General features: G+C 35.9%; 1 protein-coding gene across 7 annotated transcripts in view; it reads right to left on the bottom strand.

Annotated features, from left to right (window-relative positions):
* Positions 1 to 17,595, bottom strand: part of REV3L (REV3 like, DNA directed polymerase zeta catalytic subunit) — a 180,175-nt gene that overhangs the window by 25,182 nt on the left and 137,398 nt on the right. For 5 of the 7 annotated variants that reach the window (XM_074397598.1, XM_074397594.1, XM_039464970.2 and 2 more), the window contains 5 exons: positions 17,020 to 17,138; positions 11,497 to 11,638; positions 9,075 to 9,319; positions 7,956 to 8,064; positions 5,490 to 5,696 (listed from right to left, as the gene is read on the bottom strand). In XM_074397598.1, coding sequence (XP_074253699.1) covers positions 5,490 to 5,696; positions 7,956 to 8,064; positions 9,075 to 9,319; positions 11,497 to 11,638; positions 17,020 to 17,138 — 822 coding nt within the window. Of the gene's footprint in view, positions 1 to 5,489; positions 5,697 to 6,145; positions 6,271 to 6,863; positions 7,014 to 7,955; positions 8,065 to 9,074; positions 9,320 to 11,496; positions 11,639 to 17,019; positions 17,139 to 17,595 lie in introns of those variants that run through there. The other 2 variants (XM_074397599.1, XM_074397600.1) reach the window with 2 other exon arrangements.

The raw sequence follows: 17,595 nt of genomic DNA, 5'->3' as shown, positions 1-17,595 counted from the left end.
ATTTATTTTTTTGAGATGGAGTTTTGCTTTAGTTGCCCAGGCTGGAGTGCAATGGTGCAATCTCAGCTTCCTGCAACCTCTGCCTCCCTGGTTCAAACGATTCTTCTGCCTCAGCCTCCCGAGCAGCTGGGATTACAGGCATGTGCCACCACACACAGCTAATTTTTGTATTTTTAGTAGAGTTGGGGTTTCACTACATTGACCAGGCTGGTCTCGAACTCCTGACCTTGTGATCCGCCCTCCTCAGCCTCCCGAAGTTCTGGGATTACAGGCGTTAGCCACTGTGCCCAGCCAATAATGTCTTTTAATATCATTAAAATTAATGCTGAACTGCAATCTGCAACTAGTTATACAAGGAAAAATGTATCTGATAATATGGAAAATATATCAAAAGTGTTCAATTTAAATCAATTAGGTATTTATAAATCTAAGAAGGGTTTTTTTTTTTTTTATTAGCGTTTAGTGAGTTTTAACAGTGACCATGGCATGAGTTTACAAAACAAAAACATGCTGGGCCTTGACAAATATGAGAGGCATGATAATTAGATTTTACAAGTTAAGTAAATTAAAGAGACTATATAACATTGCTGTTTCATTTATTAAATTCATTAAAGCTAAGAGGGAGAAGACTGCCATCAACATAAATGGAGCATTACTTTTGCAATTTTAAAATGCAAACTGCGCATTTTGGTTTTTTGTGTTAAGAAGCAAATGATAGCAATAATGATACTTCTTCCTTTACTGTAAGATTTAAATTACTAAGGCCAGGTGCAGTGGCTCATTCCTGTAATCCCAGCACTTTGGGAGGCCGGGGCGGGCAGATCACCTTAGGTCAGGAGTTCGAGACCAGCCTGACTAACATGGTGAAACCCCATCTCTACTAAAAATACAAAAATTAGCTGAGCCTAGTGGCGGGTGCCTGTAATCCCAGCTCCTTGGGAAGCTGAGGCAGGAGAATCACTTGAATCCAGGAGGCAGAAGATGCAGTGAGCCGAGATCACACCATTGCACTCCAGCCTGGGAAACAAAGCAAGACTCCGTCTCAAAAAAATTTTTTTTAAATTTACTAAATGTAGGATTGAATACTATTTAAAAGGCTGTTTAAAGTTGCACTGCAAAGGACATATTTAGTATATGAACAAAGGAATAAATAATAAAACTGGTAGTAGAAACGAGTCGGGATTTATTTATTTTGAGACAGTCTTGTTCTGTCACCCAGACTAGAGTGCAGTGGTGCGATCTTGGCTCACTGCAACCTCTGCCTCCTGGGTTCAAACAATTCTTGTGCCTCTTCCTCCTGAGGAGCTGGAATTACTGGCGTGTGCCACCATGCCCGGATATTTTTTGTGTTTTTAGTAGAGATGGGGTTTCACTATGATGGCCAGGCTAGTCTTGAACTCCTGGCCTCAAGTGATCCACCCACCTCAACCTCTCAAAGCATTGGAATTGCAGGCATTAGCCACCGTGCCTGGCCGTGGGTTTTAAACTGAGATCATGAATTCTGCTGAGACTGCTGAAAATCTTGAGAATGTAAACCAGGCATCCCCAAACTATGGCCCACAGGCCGCATGCGGCCCCCTGAGGCCATTTATCCAGCCCCCAGCTGCACTTCAGGAAGGGGCACCTCTTTCATTGGTGGTCAGTGAGAGGAGCACAGTATGTGGTGGTCCTCCAACGGTCTGAGGGACAGTGAACTGGACCCCTGTGTAAAAAGTTTGGGGACGTCTGATGTAAACTATAACTTAATACATTACAAAAATCATGTTATCTAATTGAAGCTCAAATTGAATAAAATGTTCTGTTACATGCTGCCAGTTTCAAACAAGGTCAACTTTGTCAGGACAAAGAGCCGGATGAGCAAGACATCTTGTCAAATATACTTCTGAGATACATACTTACAAGTACATACTCATACATATACATACTGGTCTTAAATATCTGCCTGATGCTCTTACTCTAACCCATTTAAGTTATACCTGAAAGAGTCAGAACTCTGCAGTTACCCCTGAAGACCATGTAACAGGAAGAATTCAGCAGCACTAGGGTGAGGGGGAGGTAGAAGAGGGAAGGAGCAGTAATTAACTGATTCTGCTACTTCGTGCCAAAGTTCCTAATTTGAAAAGCATTTCTTCATTAAAGGGCTAAGAGGATTTAAAAAGAGGAAAAGAAATGGTTTCACAATTTAGGCAATGACCGAGGATGCTCAAAAATCACCATAAAAACAATTTTTTAAGTAAAAATTAATTCCCTGAAAAGACATAAAATGGAAGAAGTAAAGTTCAGCCAATTAAAAAAAGTCATATATATATACCTTTATCATAAGTGATCAATAGTTTAGCAGAAAACTGTCAACATATAAAAATTTTAATTTATGAAATTAAGTCAGTGCCAATGTCCAACTGAGACAGACATTAACCTCCACTAATAGCTACCATATTTATTCTCTATTTCTCTTAGGAGTTTTTGCTTATAAAGTCGTCTTTCTCTATGATGGTACTGAGACAGAGACATTAACCTCCAACTATTAGCTACATTTATTTATTCTCCATATTCTCCTTATATGCTTACAAAGTCTTGTCTTTATGACAGTCTAGATCAGGTGTCCCCAAACTTTTTACACAGGGAGCAGTTCACTGTCCCTCAGACCGTTGGAGGGCCGCCACATACTGTGCTCACTGACCACCAATGAAAGAGGTGCCCCTTCCGGAAGTGCGGCAGGGGGTGGGGTGGGGGGGGCAGATAAATGGCCTCAGGGGGACGCAGTTTGGGGACGCCTGGTCTAGATCTAGCACTTTTTTGATTGTGTGTTCACTGAAGGAAAGCAGGAAACCACAGTCAGTGGAAGGGAAAGGAAGGAAGGAAGGGAAAGAAAGAAAAGAAAAGGAAATTGGTATACTGAATAGATATCTGCACTCCCATATTTACTGTAGCACTATTCACAGTAGCCAAGATATGGAAGCAACCTAAGTGTCTGTCAACAGATGAATGCATAAAGAAAACGCTGTATATGTGTACAATGGAATATTATACAGGCATAAAAATAATGAAGCCATCTGCCCTTAAAAAATAAAAAGTGGCTGATAGCTTCCATTTCTACTCTATTGGTGCTAACGTTTCACTTATTCATGAGCGGCTCTTTCTGTGATGTTACCTGCTTTTTACTTATGCTTTCAAATAGAAGTAAACATGGTACTGTTGTGAAGTTAGCATATGATGAGGAGCCAAATGCATGCTTATAGTCATTAACCTAAGAACAGCTGAGAAGACCAGGGTCAAGGAAGCAGTATTGCTTGGCAGTCTGAGTTCACCATGCAAAGCAGCAATGTACTCCCTGGTGGAACTCTATTCCTAAATTTCCACTGCTAGTTCAAAAATCTTCCCAAATTCTGGTTAGTCTAAAGTTACAGTATTTACATATTTTTTAAACAGCGTAATTTCTGCATTGTTTTATTGCTAAAATACATTAATAAACAGTTTTAAAACTGAGAGGCAGGGAAGAAATTAGGGAAATGTGGACATGGCCCCTAACAAAGGATTTGGGACAAGCATGGTGGTTCACATTGTAATCCCAGCACTTTGGGAAGACAAGGCAGGAGACTCATTTGAGCCCAGGAGTTCAAGACCAGCCTGGACAGCATGGTGAAACCCCAGCTCTACAAAAAAATAAAAACATTAGCTGGGCATAAAGGTAAGCCCCTGTAGTCCCAGCTACCTCGAGGCAGAGGTGGGAGGATCACTTAAGCCTGGGAGGTGGAGGTTGCAGTAAGCCATGGTTGAGCCACTGCATTCCAGCCTGGATGATAAAGCAAGACCCTGACTCAAAAAAAAAAAAAAAAAAAAAAAAAAATTGATATATTTTGGTTCTACATTAGTCACATAATTTCCAATTTTTTTCCTGCTGGATCATATAGATCAGTGTTTTTCAAATTTATTAATATGAACTTCCATGCCTAAGTATTTTTTATATCACCTGAAAGTATATAAACCTAGATATGAACTTCTATTGCTACAGCCTTTACAGTGCAACTATAAAAAATTTATCAAGCACAAAATCACATTACTGTACCAAAATATTCAAGTTAACAATATCAGGTTTTCACTATAGATGGTATTTTACTGCTTTCAATGTGAATATGCCACTACTGCCTTGCTCATGTTTTTGGAGTTCATTTTGCTTACTATGAGCTGTGTGAAGCCTTTATTCTTCCCCTGCTTTTCTCTTATTGAACTAATGCAAATATGATATTTCACAATGTCCTCTGGCCTTCACTTGGCATGATCAAAATATAACACATTACTGTTTTTTCAGTCACTAGAATATTATTATATTACCCTGTCACAGTATATTGTATTTCTATCAAACATCTCAACTTAGTAAATAAGAAATTAAGTCTTGTTCTATGAAAAATGTCTTTCAACTGTCCACTGATCACTGCAAAAAAAGGTTTTGCTTTATATCTACTGGTACACTAGTAAATATGGAATGACTGTTGTTTATTCTGACTTAAACCATTTTTTTTTTTAGTTTTTAATTTTATTTATTAGTACAGGCAAAGGCTCACTATGTTGCTTGGGTTAGTCTGGGCTAAACTAGGATTGCTTGAACTCCTGGGCTCAAGCAATCCTCCCAGCTCAGCCTCCTGAGTTGTTGGGATCACAAGTGTGAGCCACCACACCTGGCTAATTGTGACATTTAGACAAGCCAATCTATAATCAGATCTCTTGACAATATATAAAATGAATTGTGCAGTACCAAGGTTGTTATAAAAACTGCTACAAAGGTGGCAATGAAATCTCATGCTAATAGAAGGTTACAGTATAGTCATGACGATTATGCAGAAATATGTGTATGCTAATTTCTAAAATGATCATTAGAATAAAGATACAGAGATGTCTTATAGAGAAAACTCAAAGATCCCCAAGAATATGTACATATTTAGGCTTGGTATGAGAAGAACTGATCCTATGTCACAGAAATGAAATTCTTAGAAGTTTTAAAACAAAATGAAATGCTTGAATGAACAGGAGTTCATTTAATGCTGCTTTAATCCCTCTTTCTTCTTTTTTGAGTCAGAGTCTCACTCTGTTACCCAGGCTGGAGTACAGTGGTACAATCACAGCTCACTGCAACCTCGACTTCCTGGGCACTAGTGATCCTCCGACCTCAGCCTCCCGAGTAACTGGGACCACAGGCACACAACACTATGCTTGGCTAATTTTTACACTCTTGGTTAGAGATGGGGTTTCACCATGTTGTCCAGGCTGGTATCCAACTCCTGAGCTCAAGCAATCCACCCGCCTTGGCCTCTCAAAGTTTTGGGATTACAGGCATGAGTCTTATTATGTTGTCCAGGCTGGATTCAACTCTGGGCTGAAGCTCTCCACCCCCACCACCTCAGCTTCCAAAGTAACTGAAAAAACGTGAGTGCCACTGTGCCTGGCCATATTTTAGTCTCTTTTGAAAAAAACTACAGATTTGTATCACTTACTTCAATGCATGGCATTCTCCCAGAAAAATTAGCAGATGTATAGCCAAATGTGACATTTGCTATCAGCTTAAGTCCTAGCTGACGTGCATCAAGCATTCTCAACAGGGCTCTGTCTTGCTTGTAAGCCTTCATTGACTGCTTCACCATAAATCTAGTCTTCAAAATTTCTTCAAGCATTCTTGGTAGTACACCTTTTCTTACTGAAGGCTATCATAAAGAAAAAAAGAATGTTTAAAACCCCTCAAACATTATAGATATAAATAATTAAGAAGGAAGCATAAAATATAATAATGGCTAATTGTCATGAATTGAAACATGCTAACAACAAAGTGACCACAGTATTAATGACCATCAATATAAAATCATAATATTTATTTCTTGGAAGAGGATTTTTCTCCTAAACGGTTCCTGTAATGTTTATAAAACTAATAGAGCACTTCTATGTGAGTTCAGAGACCTCCAGGGAGGAGGATGTCAACTAGTGCATAAGTGACTATAAACAAGTTCAGAGGGAAATTTTGTCCAAAATTTTGACAGAAACCCCCATTCTTTCAAAATGACACATGGGACTTGCATCATTCATAACCAACTGTTTTTAAAGATCTCATCCTAATGACCCCACACAGAAATCTGCATGGAACTCCATTTATCTACCTTGGAAGAATGATGAGCTGGGTTGACTCTGCTGACATTCAAACCTGCAGTTCCAGGGACTCTAGGTATTTCAAATCTGATGCTTAGACCACTAAGCCATCCCCTCCGGCCTATATTTATTAGCAATCTGGAAGAGGGGATGAATAGTGAGGTGATAAAATTTGTTGATGCCAAAAAAAAAAATCATTTGTATTAATCAAGACTAGGGAGAATTTATGAGAACTCCAGTAGGAATGAAAACCACAAAACAGTATTAACGTTGATGATTCACAGACACGTGCAAGGTAATGCATCTCGGACCTAACAATTAAAATCTTAGGTATAGGATAATCACAAACCTGAATATTAAAAAGTCTTATTTTCATTAAACTTAACATACTGGGTCCAAAAGTAGATGCAAGTTTTAAAAAATGCTGCTAAAAGGAGATAATAAGCTGCTACATATGTGAAAATGAGAACATATTCTAACCTCTAATTCATTTGGTATATATTTTGAAGCTTCCATAATATTGTAAGACATAAGATTAAAAGAACAGGGACCAAATTTGCAGAAATGTGATGTGAAAAGTGATTTTTACATAGAGACCCTTTTAATTAAAAAAAGATCTATTTCCATGTCTCCAAGTAGATCTCATCTACATCAGTCCCTAGAAATACTACATTTTAAAATTTTCCAAAAAAGAAACATACCATGAACTCTTTGGTTAAAATTTTCTTCATCTAAATTGCTAATTTTAGTTTAGCATTCCCTCTTACTGGTAGAGAATGATGCCACTTTTGATAAGTACACCAGAATGAATTTGGGGGCTGGTGGGGTCCACTCTACCATCAACCACTCTACTGTCTCATGATTCTAGTACAGACTCACTGCTAAGAAAATAGAAAAGAAAGGAATAAAGTTGGCATGTAAGAGGCAACATAATCTTTTAGATCTCCCTTATTTGTCTTTAATTTATAAAATTTTCCTCTGTCTCTTTTAAGGGGAGATATAGGAGAGAAAAAAAGAGACCCTATTTTTAGTTTGGATATCTTCTTAAAAATATAATCAATGGCCGGGCGCGGTGGCTCACGCCTGTAATCCCGGCACTTTGGGAGGCTGAGGTGGGTGGATCACGAGGTCAAGAGATCGAGACCATCCTGGTCAACAAGGTGAAACCCCGTCTCTACTAACAATGCAAAAATTAGCTGGGCCTGGTGGCACGTGCCTGTAATACCAGCTACTCAGGAGGCTGAGGCAGGAGAATTGCTTGAACCCAGGAGGCGGAGGTTGCGGTGAGCCGAGATCGCGCCATTGCACTCCAGCCTGGGTAACAAGAGCGAAACTCCGTCCCAAAAAAAAAAAAAATATATATATATATATATATATAAAATCAATGAACATATTAGAGTATTATTAATTCTAAGATAGTCTTAATTTAAGTTAAAATAATGTAGACACACAACTTGTAGTATCTACACATTAAAGCAATTCAAATCTTTGTAGGTAATATATTTTGACCATGAAATTGCTATTTAAGTCTGCCTAACTCTAATAAAGGGCAGAAGGTATGAGCATACATTTATTTCTTTCAATATTTCATTAACTAACATTTAACAATTTAAAGGTTTAAAACCTAAATCCAAGAAAAACAAGGGCACCGGTTTGTTTCTGAAGAGATTTTTCAGAAGATTCTTCTATCTTTTACTTTTTGAGATAAAACAAGCAAACTTGGTGTTTTTGTTTTCTATTATGTGCCAACACTATCTAAACCATTATCAGCTCTCCAAACATTAAGCCATAGTTGATATCTTTCATTTACAAGAGAGTATTACCTTGACAAAAGCTACTCCATTGGGGGACACTGTGATATCATGCCTAACTTGGTAAAGTAAATCTGGAGGTACTCTCAGAGAGGTACAGCCAAATTTGAACTCATCATACCTGTTAAGAAAGAGAACATTAAGCAAATACTTCCTCAAATCACAGAACAGAGATTTTAGGCAATTTTAGGAATCTTTTCTAACTGCATTAATTCATTTTCAAATATCTAAACATGAATTCTTGTACTTAACAATATGTTTATTTGCCTCATTACCAAAGTATCGTTCTTCAAATATTCACAATTTATCACAAGAAACGTATCTTAAATGGCACTATCCTAAAGTTTATGGGTAAAATCTATACTGAAATGCCAAATTTCAGCTCAACATATGATCAGCTTATACTAAATTACTTATTTAGTTTATTTTTATTTAACATCCTTGTGAATATATTTAAAGAATTTAAACCTTAGACTGTAAATCTTGTAAATTTTCCAAATTCTTGTTTTTAATAAAGACAAGATTACCAATATAATTTCCAGATGCTTTCTATGAAGAAGTGAGTATAGTATATACTAAAACCAACACATAGTCTCAAATACAGAAAAATCAATAAAAAGGAAGAGTCTCTTATTTCCTACAATCTAAGAAAAGTATTTAATCCTTTCAGAATTTAAAATGTTATTCTTGGTTTATAAAACTTAATTTATATTAATTAATAAAACCTAACATTTAATTTAAAAAATCCTGGACAATTCTAAGAAAAATAAAGAGGAGGTGATAGATGGAGTTATAAGATCATAATCCTCAAACCATTCCACTGAAAGGTAATTTATATCAATTTAACTTTCATTTTAAAAGAGACCATGGTTACACATGGAGTGAAACAGTTGCAAGACTGATCTATTCCCAATCCTCTTCATATGAGTCATCCATCCATGAAACTGAATTAATCATATGGTGATCCATGTCAATTAGTAAGAAAACTACAATACATGGATTAGCTGGGCTACAGCCCATTCATCTTGCTCATAAAGAAGGTGTCAAGAGCAAAGAGACACTCAAGAAGTGTTTAATTTTAGTAAGAAGTAGACAAGCACAACATTATTGTAAATGGGAAAAAAACCTTACTTTCCCAAGTTCTCCACATGGCCAAGGCAGGTGGAAAAACAATAGTTATATGCAATCACAATAGAAGGATAAAGTGATTGGAAATCCAAAACGAGAACAGAGTTGCTATAGAAGCGGGATTCCGGCTCCATAATTAGAGGAACACACTGTGGGGCTCTCATTTGGGATCTTTGCTGAACACTAGGTGTCACAGGAATATAGTTCATTGGTTTTGCAATACGCAACATCATTGATTCCACACGGTACTGCAGGGAGAAAGGGAGGTGAAAAGAGAAGAAACACAGTTTAAATATATTTGCCATTTGAATATATGATAACTATTTGGGGATGATCTGTTTTTCAGAATAAGACTGCATGACTTTTTTTTTTGCAATACTAGCTTTTTTGTTTATTGTTTTTTTTTGAGATGGAGTTTCACTCTTGTTGCCCAAGCTGGAGTGCAATGGCATGATCTTAGCTTATTGCAACCTCCACCTCCCAGGTTCAAGTGATTCTCCTGCCTTGGCCTCTTGAGTAGCTGAGATTACAGGTGTGTGTTACCACACCCAGCTAATTTTTTGTATTTTTAGTAGAAACAGGGTTTCACCATGTTAGCCAGGCTGGTCTCTAACTCCTGACCTCAGGCCTGCCTTGGCCTCCCAAAGTGTTGGGATTATAGGCGTGAGCCACCATGCCTGGCCTGCAATACTATTTAGTCAGCTTTCAGATGTGAAAGGGATATATGTAAATCCTTTCCTTATTCCTATGACTTTTATAAAAACTACAAAACATGTCAAATAACTTAAAAGATAAGTCAATTTTAAAAGATAGATGCAATTAGATCTCTTTTTATTTTTATTATTTATTTATTTATTTTGAAATGAAGCCTCGCTCTGTTGCCCAGGCTGGAGTGCAATGGCACGATCTCAACTCTTGTATCTTTGACTTTTTGTGATAGTCAACCTCCACCTCCAGAGTTCAAGTGATTCTCCTGTCTCAGTCAGCCTCCCCAGTAACTGGGATTACAGGCCTGTTTCACCACGCCTGGCTAATTTTTGTATTTTTAGTATAGACAGGATTTCACCATGATGGCCAAAGTGGTCTTGAACTCCTAACCTCAAGTGAACCACCTGCCTCGACCTCCCAAAGTGCTGGGATTACAGGTGTGAGCCACCGTGCCCGGCCCTCTTCTTATTTTTAAATACAGCTACACTATAATAAGCGAGTGTAGGACAGACAGCTGCATAGTTTGAAAATTTCATTTAAGAAGTTGGTCAATAATCTTGGAGAGATTTATTTAGAAAAATTAGAGAATGAAAAAGCTGCCAGGAAAGTTAAGATAGAAAATGTTATCCTAGTTTTTCAAAGAAAAAGCAAAATGATTACAGAATTTAAAAGTATTGAATGTGGCTTTTGTTGTGGAAATAACTAACAAATTAAAAAAAAAAAAAAAGAATTGAAAAGTAATCAGCTTATTACTGGTCCCTAGCAAAAATGAATCAAGCAATTACTGATATTTCTGTTTCTAATAATAACTATTAAGCAGATGGCTTCTTGGGGTATTAGAAAAAGAAATTACTCACAAGAACCAGCCTTGGGTACACTGAAGTATTCTCATGAGGTTTTAAGGTATCTCTGCTTTTTATTATAGGCCAGCTCAAAGAGTTGTTAAATATGATGGATATAAACAAAATAAATAGCTTATAAGCAATAAAATGAAATAAACAGGTAAAACAAAAGTTGGAACTTTATTTTTGCTGTATTTACTGAACTGGTAGATTGAGGAATGTTATAGATACAGGTAATTAAAATAAGTAAAGATTTTACAAGGTTAAGGAACCTGGGTATTTTAACGTAGTATCCCTAATGCCTGCCACAGTGCTTAACAAACTACAGGTACTGAAATACATATCTGTTGAATTAATACATAAAATCATTTTCAGCAAGGTGTTTAGCAAAAAATCTTTCATTATATCCTTGGGAAATTATTTAGAAAGTTATTAATTAAATGGTTTCTAAGGTTTCTTTTTTATAACATTTTTAAAAGTTACATAGTCCACTTATATTGATTTTCAAACTTCATTTTTACATTAAAATTATGTATTGAAAGTTTGAACAAGCCAAAATTAAAAATGTAAAACAAAACAAAGTTAGACTTTCTTTGTTGCTTCTCCAGTTTTAAGAGGGATCTTTAATCACAGTAACAATATTCAGGAATATAATATCCTTAAGAGCATGGACATTTATTTTCTTAATACCATGAAAAACTTGGCAGTGGCCAGAAAGTTTGCATAGAAAGAGAATAAAATGACAAGATTTAATTACCCAACTATTGATTAGTTGGTACCAAACAGATAGTTTAAAAAGTCAAATCACTTCAAACATCTCAAAAGAGTATCACTCATACAGAACTTTCAAGTGTGCAAGAAAACAGATTTCCCACCTGTGAACCCCTTGTCAGTACATGTAAAAACTGAATGCCAAAAAGTCTAGCCATCTCACTGGTTTTCCCAATCAGGTCCAGCTGTTCTAACATTTGGAGATTCCCACGGACACGGCTAACATAATGATCAACCATTTTCCATCTGTCAAAAAAGAATCCACATTATGAACATCAGGGAAAAATTTGGACACTTGAAAACAGTACTTTTTTTCTGCCAAAAATCTACATGCTAAAAGTGAGGTTACTTAAGGAAAGAGTAATAATATGAGCCTTTAGCAAAGTATGTTAAGGAATTAAACATTAGAAAATTTCAGGTATTTCAAGGGCATGAAAGCCAGTAAGGATATGCAAAATTTAAAATAGTACTTGTGATTAGGTGGTAAGATTAAGGATCATTATTTTCCAATATTTTGCTTGATGTTGCTCTATTCTCATAGAAAATTTAAATTCCCCTTTAAGATGTCGCTGTTGATTATGATTGCATATTATCATATCTATAGATTTTTAAAGAACATGAAGGATCTGGGTTATCATTGTAAATATAAGTCTAAAACAAAAGTATGCACTGTCTTCTCATGACCAAAAACAAAGAATAATTTGGTGAAGATTTTTAAAAATCAGGAACATAATTTTTAATGAGATAATACATGGGTTAAACATATATCAAATAAGTAATTTTTGTGAAAATGTAAAAGTCATTTTTCAGTTTAAACCTTAAAAAAAATTAACCTCTTTACCTTACCTTCTTAAGAAAACAATAAAACCCTCAGCAAATCCATAAAAAGAATTTTAATATTATAAAATGTAAAAATGATCTGAAGGTATACTATAAAGAATAAAATTTATTCATTTAAAGATTAAGGTTCACATATACTGTAATCTTTAATGATATCACTTTTAGAACAATATAGTCACATAATTGTTTAATAAATGTGTTTAAAAACCTTTTCCTCAGACATGTGACTAATGCAAATATTAATAGAAAACTAGAAAATGAATGTGAAGGAAGAAAAAAATACCTTGTTATAAAAAAGATAGTAACAGATACTGGCAAGAAAGTGGGAAATTAGAACCTGTAGGTGGTGATTCAGAAGAGTTACTAATTGAAGTATGATGATGATTATTTTGTTTTAGAAAATGTGTTTTTTTTTTTTTTTTTTTTTTTTTTTTGAGACAGAGTTTCGCTCTTGTTACCCAGGCTGGAGTGCAATGGCACGATCTCGGCTCACCACAACCTCCGCCTCCTGGGTTCAGGCAATTTTCCTGCCTCAGCCTCCTGAGTAGCTGGGATTATAGGCACACGCCACCATGCCCAGCTAATTTTTTGTATTTTTAGTAGAGACGGGGTTTCCCCATGTTGACCAGGTTGGTCTCGATCTCTTGACCTAGTGATCCACCCGCCTCGGCCTCCCAAAGTGCTGGGATTACAGGCTTGAGCCACCGCGCCTGGCTAGAAAATGTGTTTTAAAACATTACTAGTTTATTTTCATTGTTTACTCCAGGCTAAAGTCCTTTTTTTTTTTTTTTAAATGAGACATTGATCTTGCCAATAGGTTTTTGTAATTCATGGTACAATTAAGAAACATAATCAGCAGATTAAGAATTAATTACTTTAGTAAGGTACATTAAGGCAGACATTTATGTACTGTATATAAGGTAAATGTTTGAATTTTTTTTCCTTTGAGAATTGTTCACGTCTTTTATCTATATTTTTCTTACTAATTTAAAAGTATATAATATAGTGTTTATATATATATATATATATATAACTATTGTAATAAAAATGGTTTTCCTAGGTTGATGTTAGGTTTTTAATTTTGTTGATGTTAATTTAATACAAAAGTCGGCTTCTGGGCAAAAATGGTGAAAGTAAGTCTAAATACTTTGTATACAAAATTGATTAAACTGAATCTTAAAGGCTCCTGAATTAAACTGATTTGAGTAAGATCAACTCCATTTTTTGAGACAATGTAGTCTATTAGAACTTAAATAAATGGGTATATTACTATATTTCAAAAGAAATATTTTTACTATATTATACATAACTTTTTTTTAAACTGGAAATTTTTTTTTCACATTTTGAAGAATACAGTCTAATAGATTTTCACATTTTGGTTGACAGACTTTGGAGGCAGAGAGTCCTAGGTTCAAATCATGACTCTGTTGCAAGCTACTATGTGACACTAGGCAAATCATTTAACTCTCTAGTTCTCAGTTTCAGTATCTGTGAAACAGTGGTAATAACAGGCTGTTGTAAGGTATTAGGCAAAAACAAAAACTTAATTTGCTGCTATTACTATGATAATTATGGTAATTACTATTTCCCCATTTCATTCAGAATCTAATTCTCTATCCCGAAAAGAAAGATGTACCAATGAATTAACATTTATTGCCAGCCTTCCATGCGCTAAAGACGCATACCATCTCATTTAATTCTTACTTTACTCCACGAGGTAAAATACATCAACATCTCTATATTATAGATAAGAAAACTGAGGATTACTGTGAGTTTAATCCACCCTAGGTTACAAACCTAGTACACCAGACTTGATATTTTAGCCAAATAAATTATGACAGATTAAACAATAAAAACATGATTAAAAGGAAACAAGATTACACATTATGAGTAACAGTCTTATTAAATTTCTATTATCATAGCAAATCACTCATTTCCTCACTAGCAAAAATGGCAGACCCACTGCTTATTCACCTCACACTAAATGTATTCCTCTCCACTGACTGGTAACCAAGTAATATAAACAAATTAGATGCATCTTATCTTTCATAACGAAAGGTTAATTTAACAAGGGACATTTTAGCTTGTACAATTTATCTAGCAGGTAACAACTGCTGTTTTCTGATCTAAATCTACTGACCTATAGGCATGAACATAAAAAATGCTTTGAATGATTAATGTTTTAAACATTTATTTAAAAATAGAAATTCCATTTGACCCAGCAATCCCATTACTGGGTATATATCCAAAGGATTATAAATCATTCTTTTATAAAGACATATGCACACATATGTTCACTGTGGCACTGTTTACAACAAAGAACCAACCCAAATGCCCACTGATGATAGACTGGACAGGGAAAATGTGGCACATATACACCATGGAATACCATGCAGCCATAAAAAATGATGAGTTCATGTCCTTTGTAGGGACATGGATGAACCTGGAAACCATCATTCTCAGCAAACTGACACAAGAACAGAAAATCAAACACTGCATATTCTCACTCACAGGTGGGTGCTGAACAATGAGAACACATGGACACAGGGAGGGGAGCATCACACACTGGGGTCTATTGGTGGGGACTAGGGGAGGGACAGCGGGGGATACAGAGTTGGAGAGAGAGAACACGGGGAGAAATGCCAGATATAGGTGATGAGGATGGAGGCAGCAAATGGCATTGCCATGTATGTACCCATACAACAATCCTGCATGTTCTGCACATGTACCCTAGAACCTAAAGTGCAATTATATATATATATATATCATATATATGATTTATATATATGGTATATATAATATATAAGATATTATATATATCATATATATATATATATGTAGACTTTTTAACTTAAAAATGTGATCCTTCTGAAATAAGGTCATCATCGTTTCTAGTTTCAGTTCCTATCTGTCAAACCATGTAACATAAAAGAGAATGGGTAATGTGGCTTTTACTTATGGTTAAAGGACAAGGTTGACTTTTGTAAGGCTTTTTAATTATTGTTAAAGAATTATGCCGTCCTCCTAAGGCTCTGTCAAACTTAAGGGTAATAAATACAAGTTTGATATGGAAAGGAGGAAGGGAAACATAAAGCAAGTACTACACTACCCAGGATAGGCCTGGGTAGTGCTGAAATGGGAACTTAGAGCATCCTGAAGGCATGGATATTTTTCAAGATAGTTCACCTGGGGAGAAGGTGACAAAAAAGGAGACAGGAGAATTCCAAATACAAAATTCACTTATTCTGAAGTTTTTCTGTGGATTGGCTCTACACTCAGCAAATAGAAAAGAAAATTTCTTATATTACCTTCTTCAGCTACAGAACTCTGCTCCCACGATATATCTCCTGGCTCAGAAACTAGAATGGTATTTCATAACTATTCCTTGGATGACAGACAAAATCACACTAGTATTATGAGTTATCTAGATCAGTAATACTAGAGATTAGGAAAAATTTATAGGCTGACTTGGGACTCTAATCACAAGACATTATTTTATGAAAAAATGTGTTCTAAGCTCTAAACAATAAAACATTGGGAAAATAACTCATTCACATATATCAGGGGCTTCCAGGAGACCAAAATCTGGGTTTATTAAAAAAAATTAGGGTACCTTTGTGTTTTACAGGTTTAATACAAGAAATCCTTGACTAGCAAGTTCTTCTCATTCTAAGTTGATTTACAGTATGTATGTATTTCCTTAAAACAGTGTAGAAAGCAAATGCAAATCAAAAGAGGTCCTTGAAAAAGTAAGTATAACTTACTTTTTTTTTTTTTTTTGAGACGGAGTCTCACTCTTGTTACCCAGGCTGGAGTGCAATGGCGCGATTTCGGCTCACCGCAACCTCCGCCTCCTGGGTTCAGGCAATTCTCCTGCCTCAGCCTCCTGAGTAGCTGGGATTACAGGCACGAGCCACCATGCCCAGCTAATTTTTTGTATTTTTAGTAAAGACGGGGTTTCACCATATTGACCAGGATGGTCTCGATCTCTCGACCTCGTGATCCACCCGCCTCGGCCTCCCAAAGTGCTGGGATTACAGGCTTGAGCCACCGCGCCCGGCAACTTACTTTTTTGATAAGTATTCACTTAAATATAAGAAGAAAGCTGTCTGGTATCTTCAAGTCTACCCAAAGAAGAGTGCATGGTCTCTTCATATAACATAATTCATTTCACATAAATGATCTACTGTCTAGTCTGAGTTCCTTCTACACAATATAGTTCTAGTACTCTATTTCACTTGTCAAAAACAGTTATCATCCTAGATAATACCTAATTAAGGGTGGTAAAACATGCATTTAGAGATTCCAGGGCTTATAAACAAACCACTGAATATAGTTTCCAGTGTTAAATATCAAGTTTTATTTATGGGTGTATAACTTCTCCTCAGCTTTTTTTTTTTTTTTTTTTTGATGGAGTCTTGCTGTGCCACCCAGGCTGGAGTGCAGTGGCGCAATCTTAGCTCACTGTAACCTCTGCCTCCCGGGTTCAAGTGATTCTCGTGCCTTAGCCTCCCAAGTAGCTGTGATTACAGGCATGCGCCACCATGCCTGGCCAATTTTTGTATTTTTTGGTAGAGATGGGGTTTCGCCATGTTTGGCCAGGCTGGTCTTGAACTCCTGACCTCAGGTGATCCACCTGCCTCAACCTCCCAATGTGGTGTGATTACAGGCATGGGCTACTGCAACTGGTCTGAACAACACACTTTAAATGCACATTTTATTGCATATAAATTACATCCCAATAATGAAGACTTTATATTATCCTCTTCAGAGTTATAAAACAGTACCTGTATAGGTCCGTCTTGTTATCAAACCAATCTGACAAGACTCGAAAGGTAAAGAGGGGAAAACGCTGATGAAGCACATGAAAGCTCACATTTTCAAAGGTGTAGTTAGTTAGAGCCACCTAAAAAAAAAAAAAGGAAAAACACGATTATAATAATGCTATGTTTATGTAGCAAATTTGGTTCTCAAAGATACCAATATCACTTTAAAATTTTTTATAGTAGATAATAAAGCTACTTGTAAAATTGATTTGTGGTACAACTGAATCATAATTCAAAACTATGTTGAGCCAACTAGACAGAAATGTTCACAACAAATTGGAAAATTATTTAATTAGAAAAAACAGACCTGATGAGATTCGACTTGGCCATATAATACTTATTTTAAGAGATCCTAGTTTTTACCATTTTTTATACTCTTTGCTAATATATATATCGATAGAAAGAAGCATTGTCAAGCAAATTAATTTTTTGTTCTTTCCATACTTACTTTTTGGTTCTTGATGACATGCTGATTAATGGAATTCCACAGATTTGAGGATGAGTTATCTAGTTAAAGGCAGGCATTCTGCTTCCAAG

Source organism: Saimiri boliviensis, chromosome 4 (genome assembly GCF_048565385.1).
Source record: "Saimiri boliviensis isolate mSaiBol1 chromosome 4, mSaiBol1.pri, whole genome shotgun sequence".
NCBI lineage: Eukaryota > Metazoa > Chordata > Mammalia > Primates > Cebidae > Saimiri > Saimiri boliviensis.
This window is presented reverse-complemented; position numbering and strand designations above follow the sequence as displayed.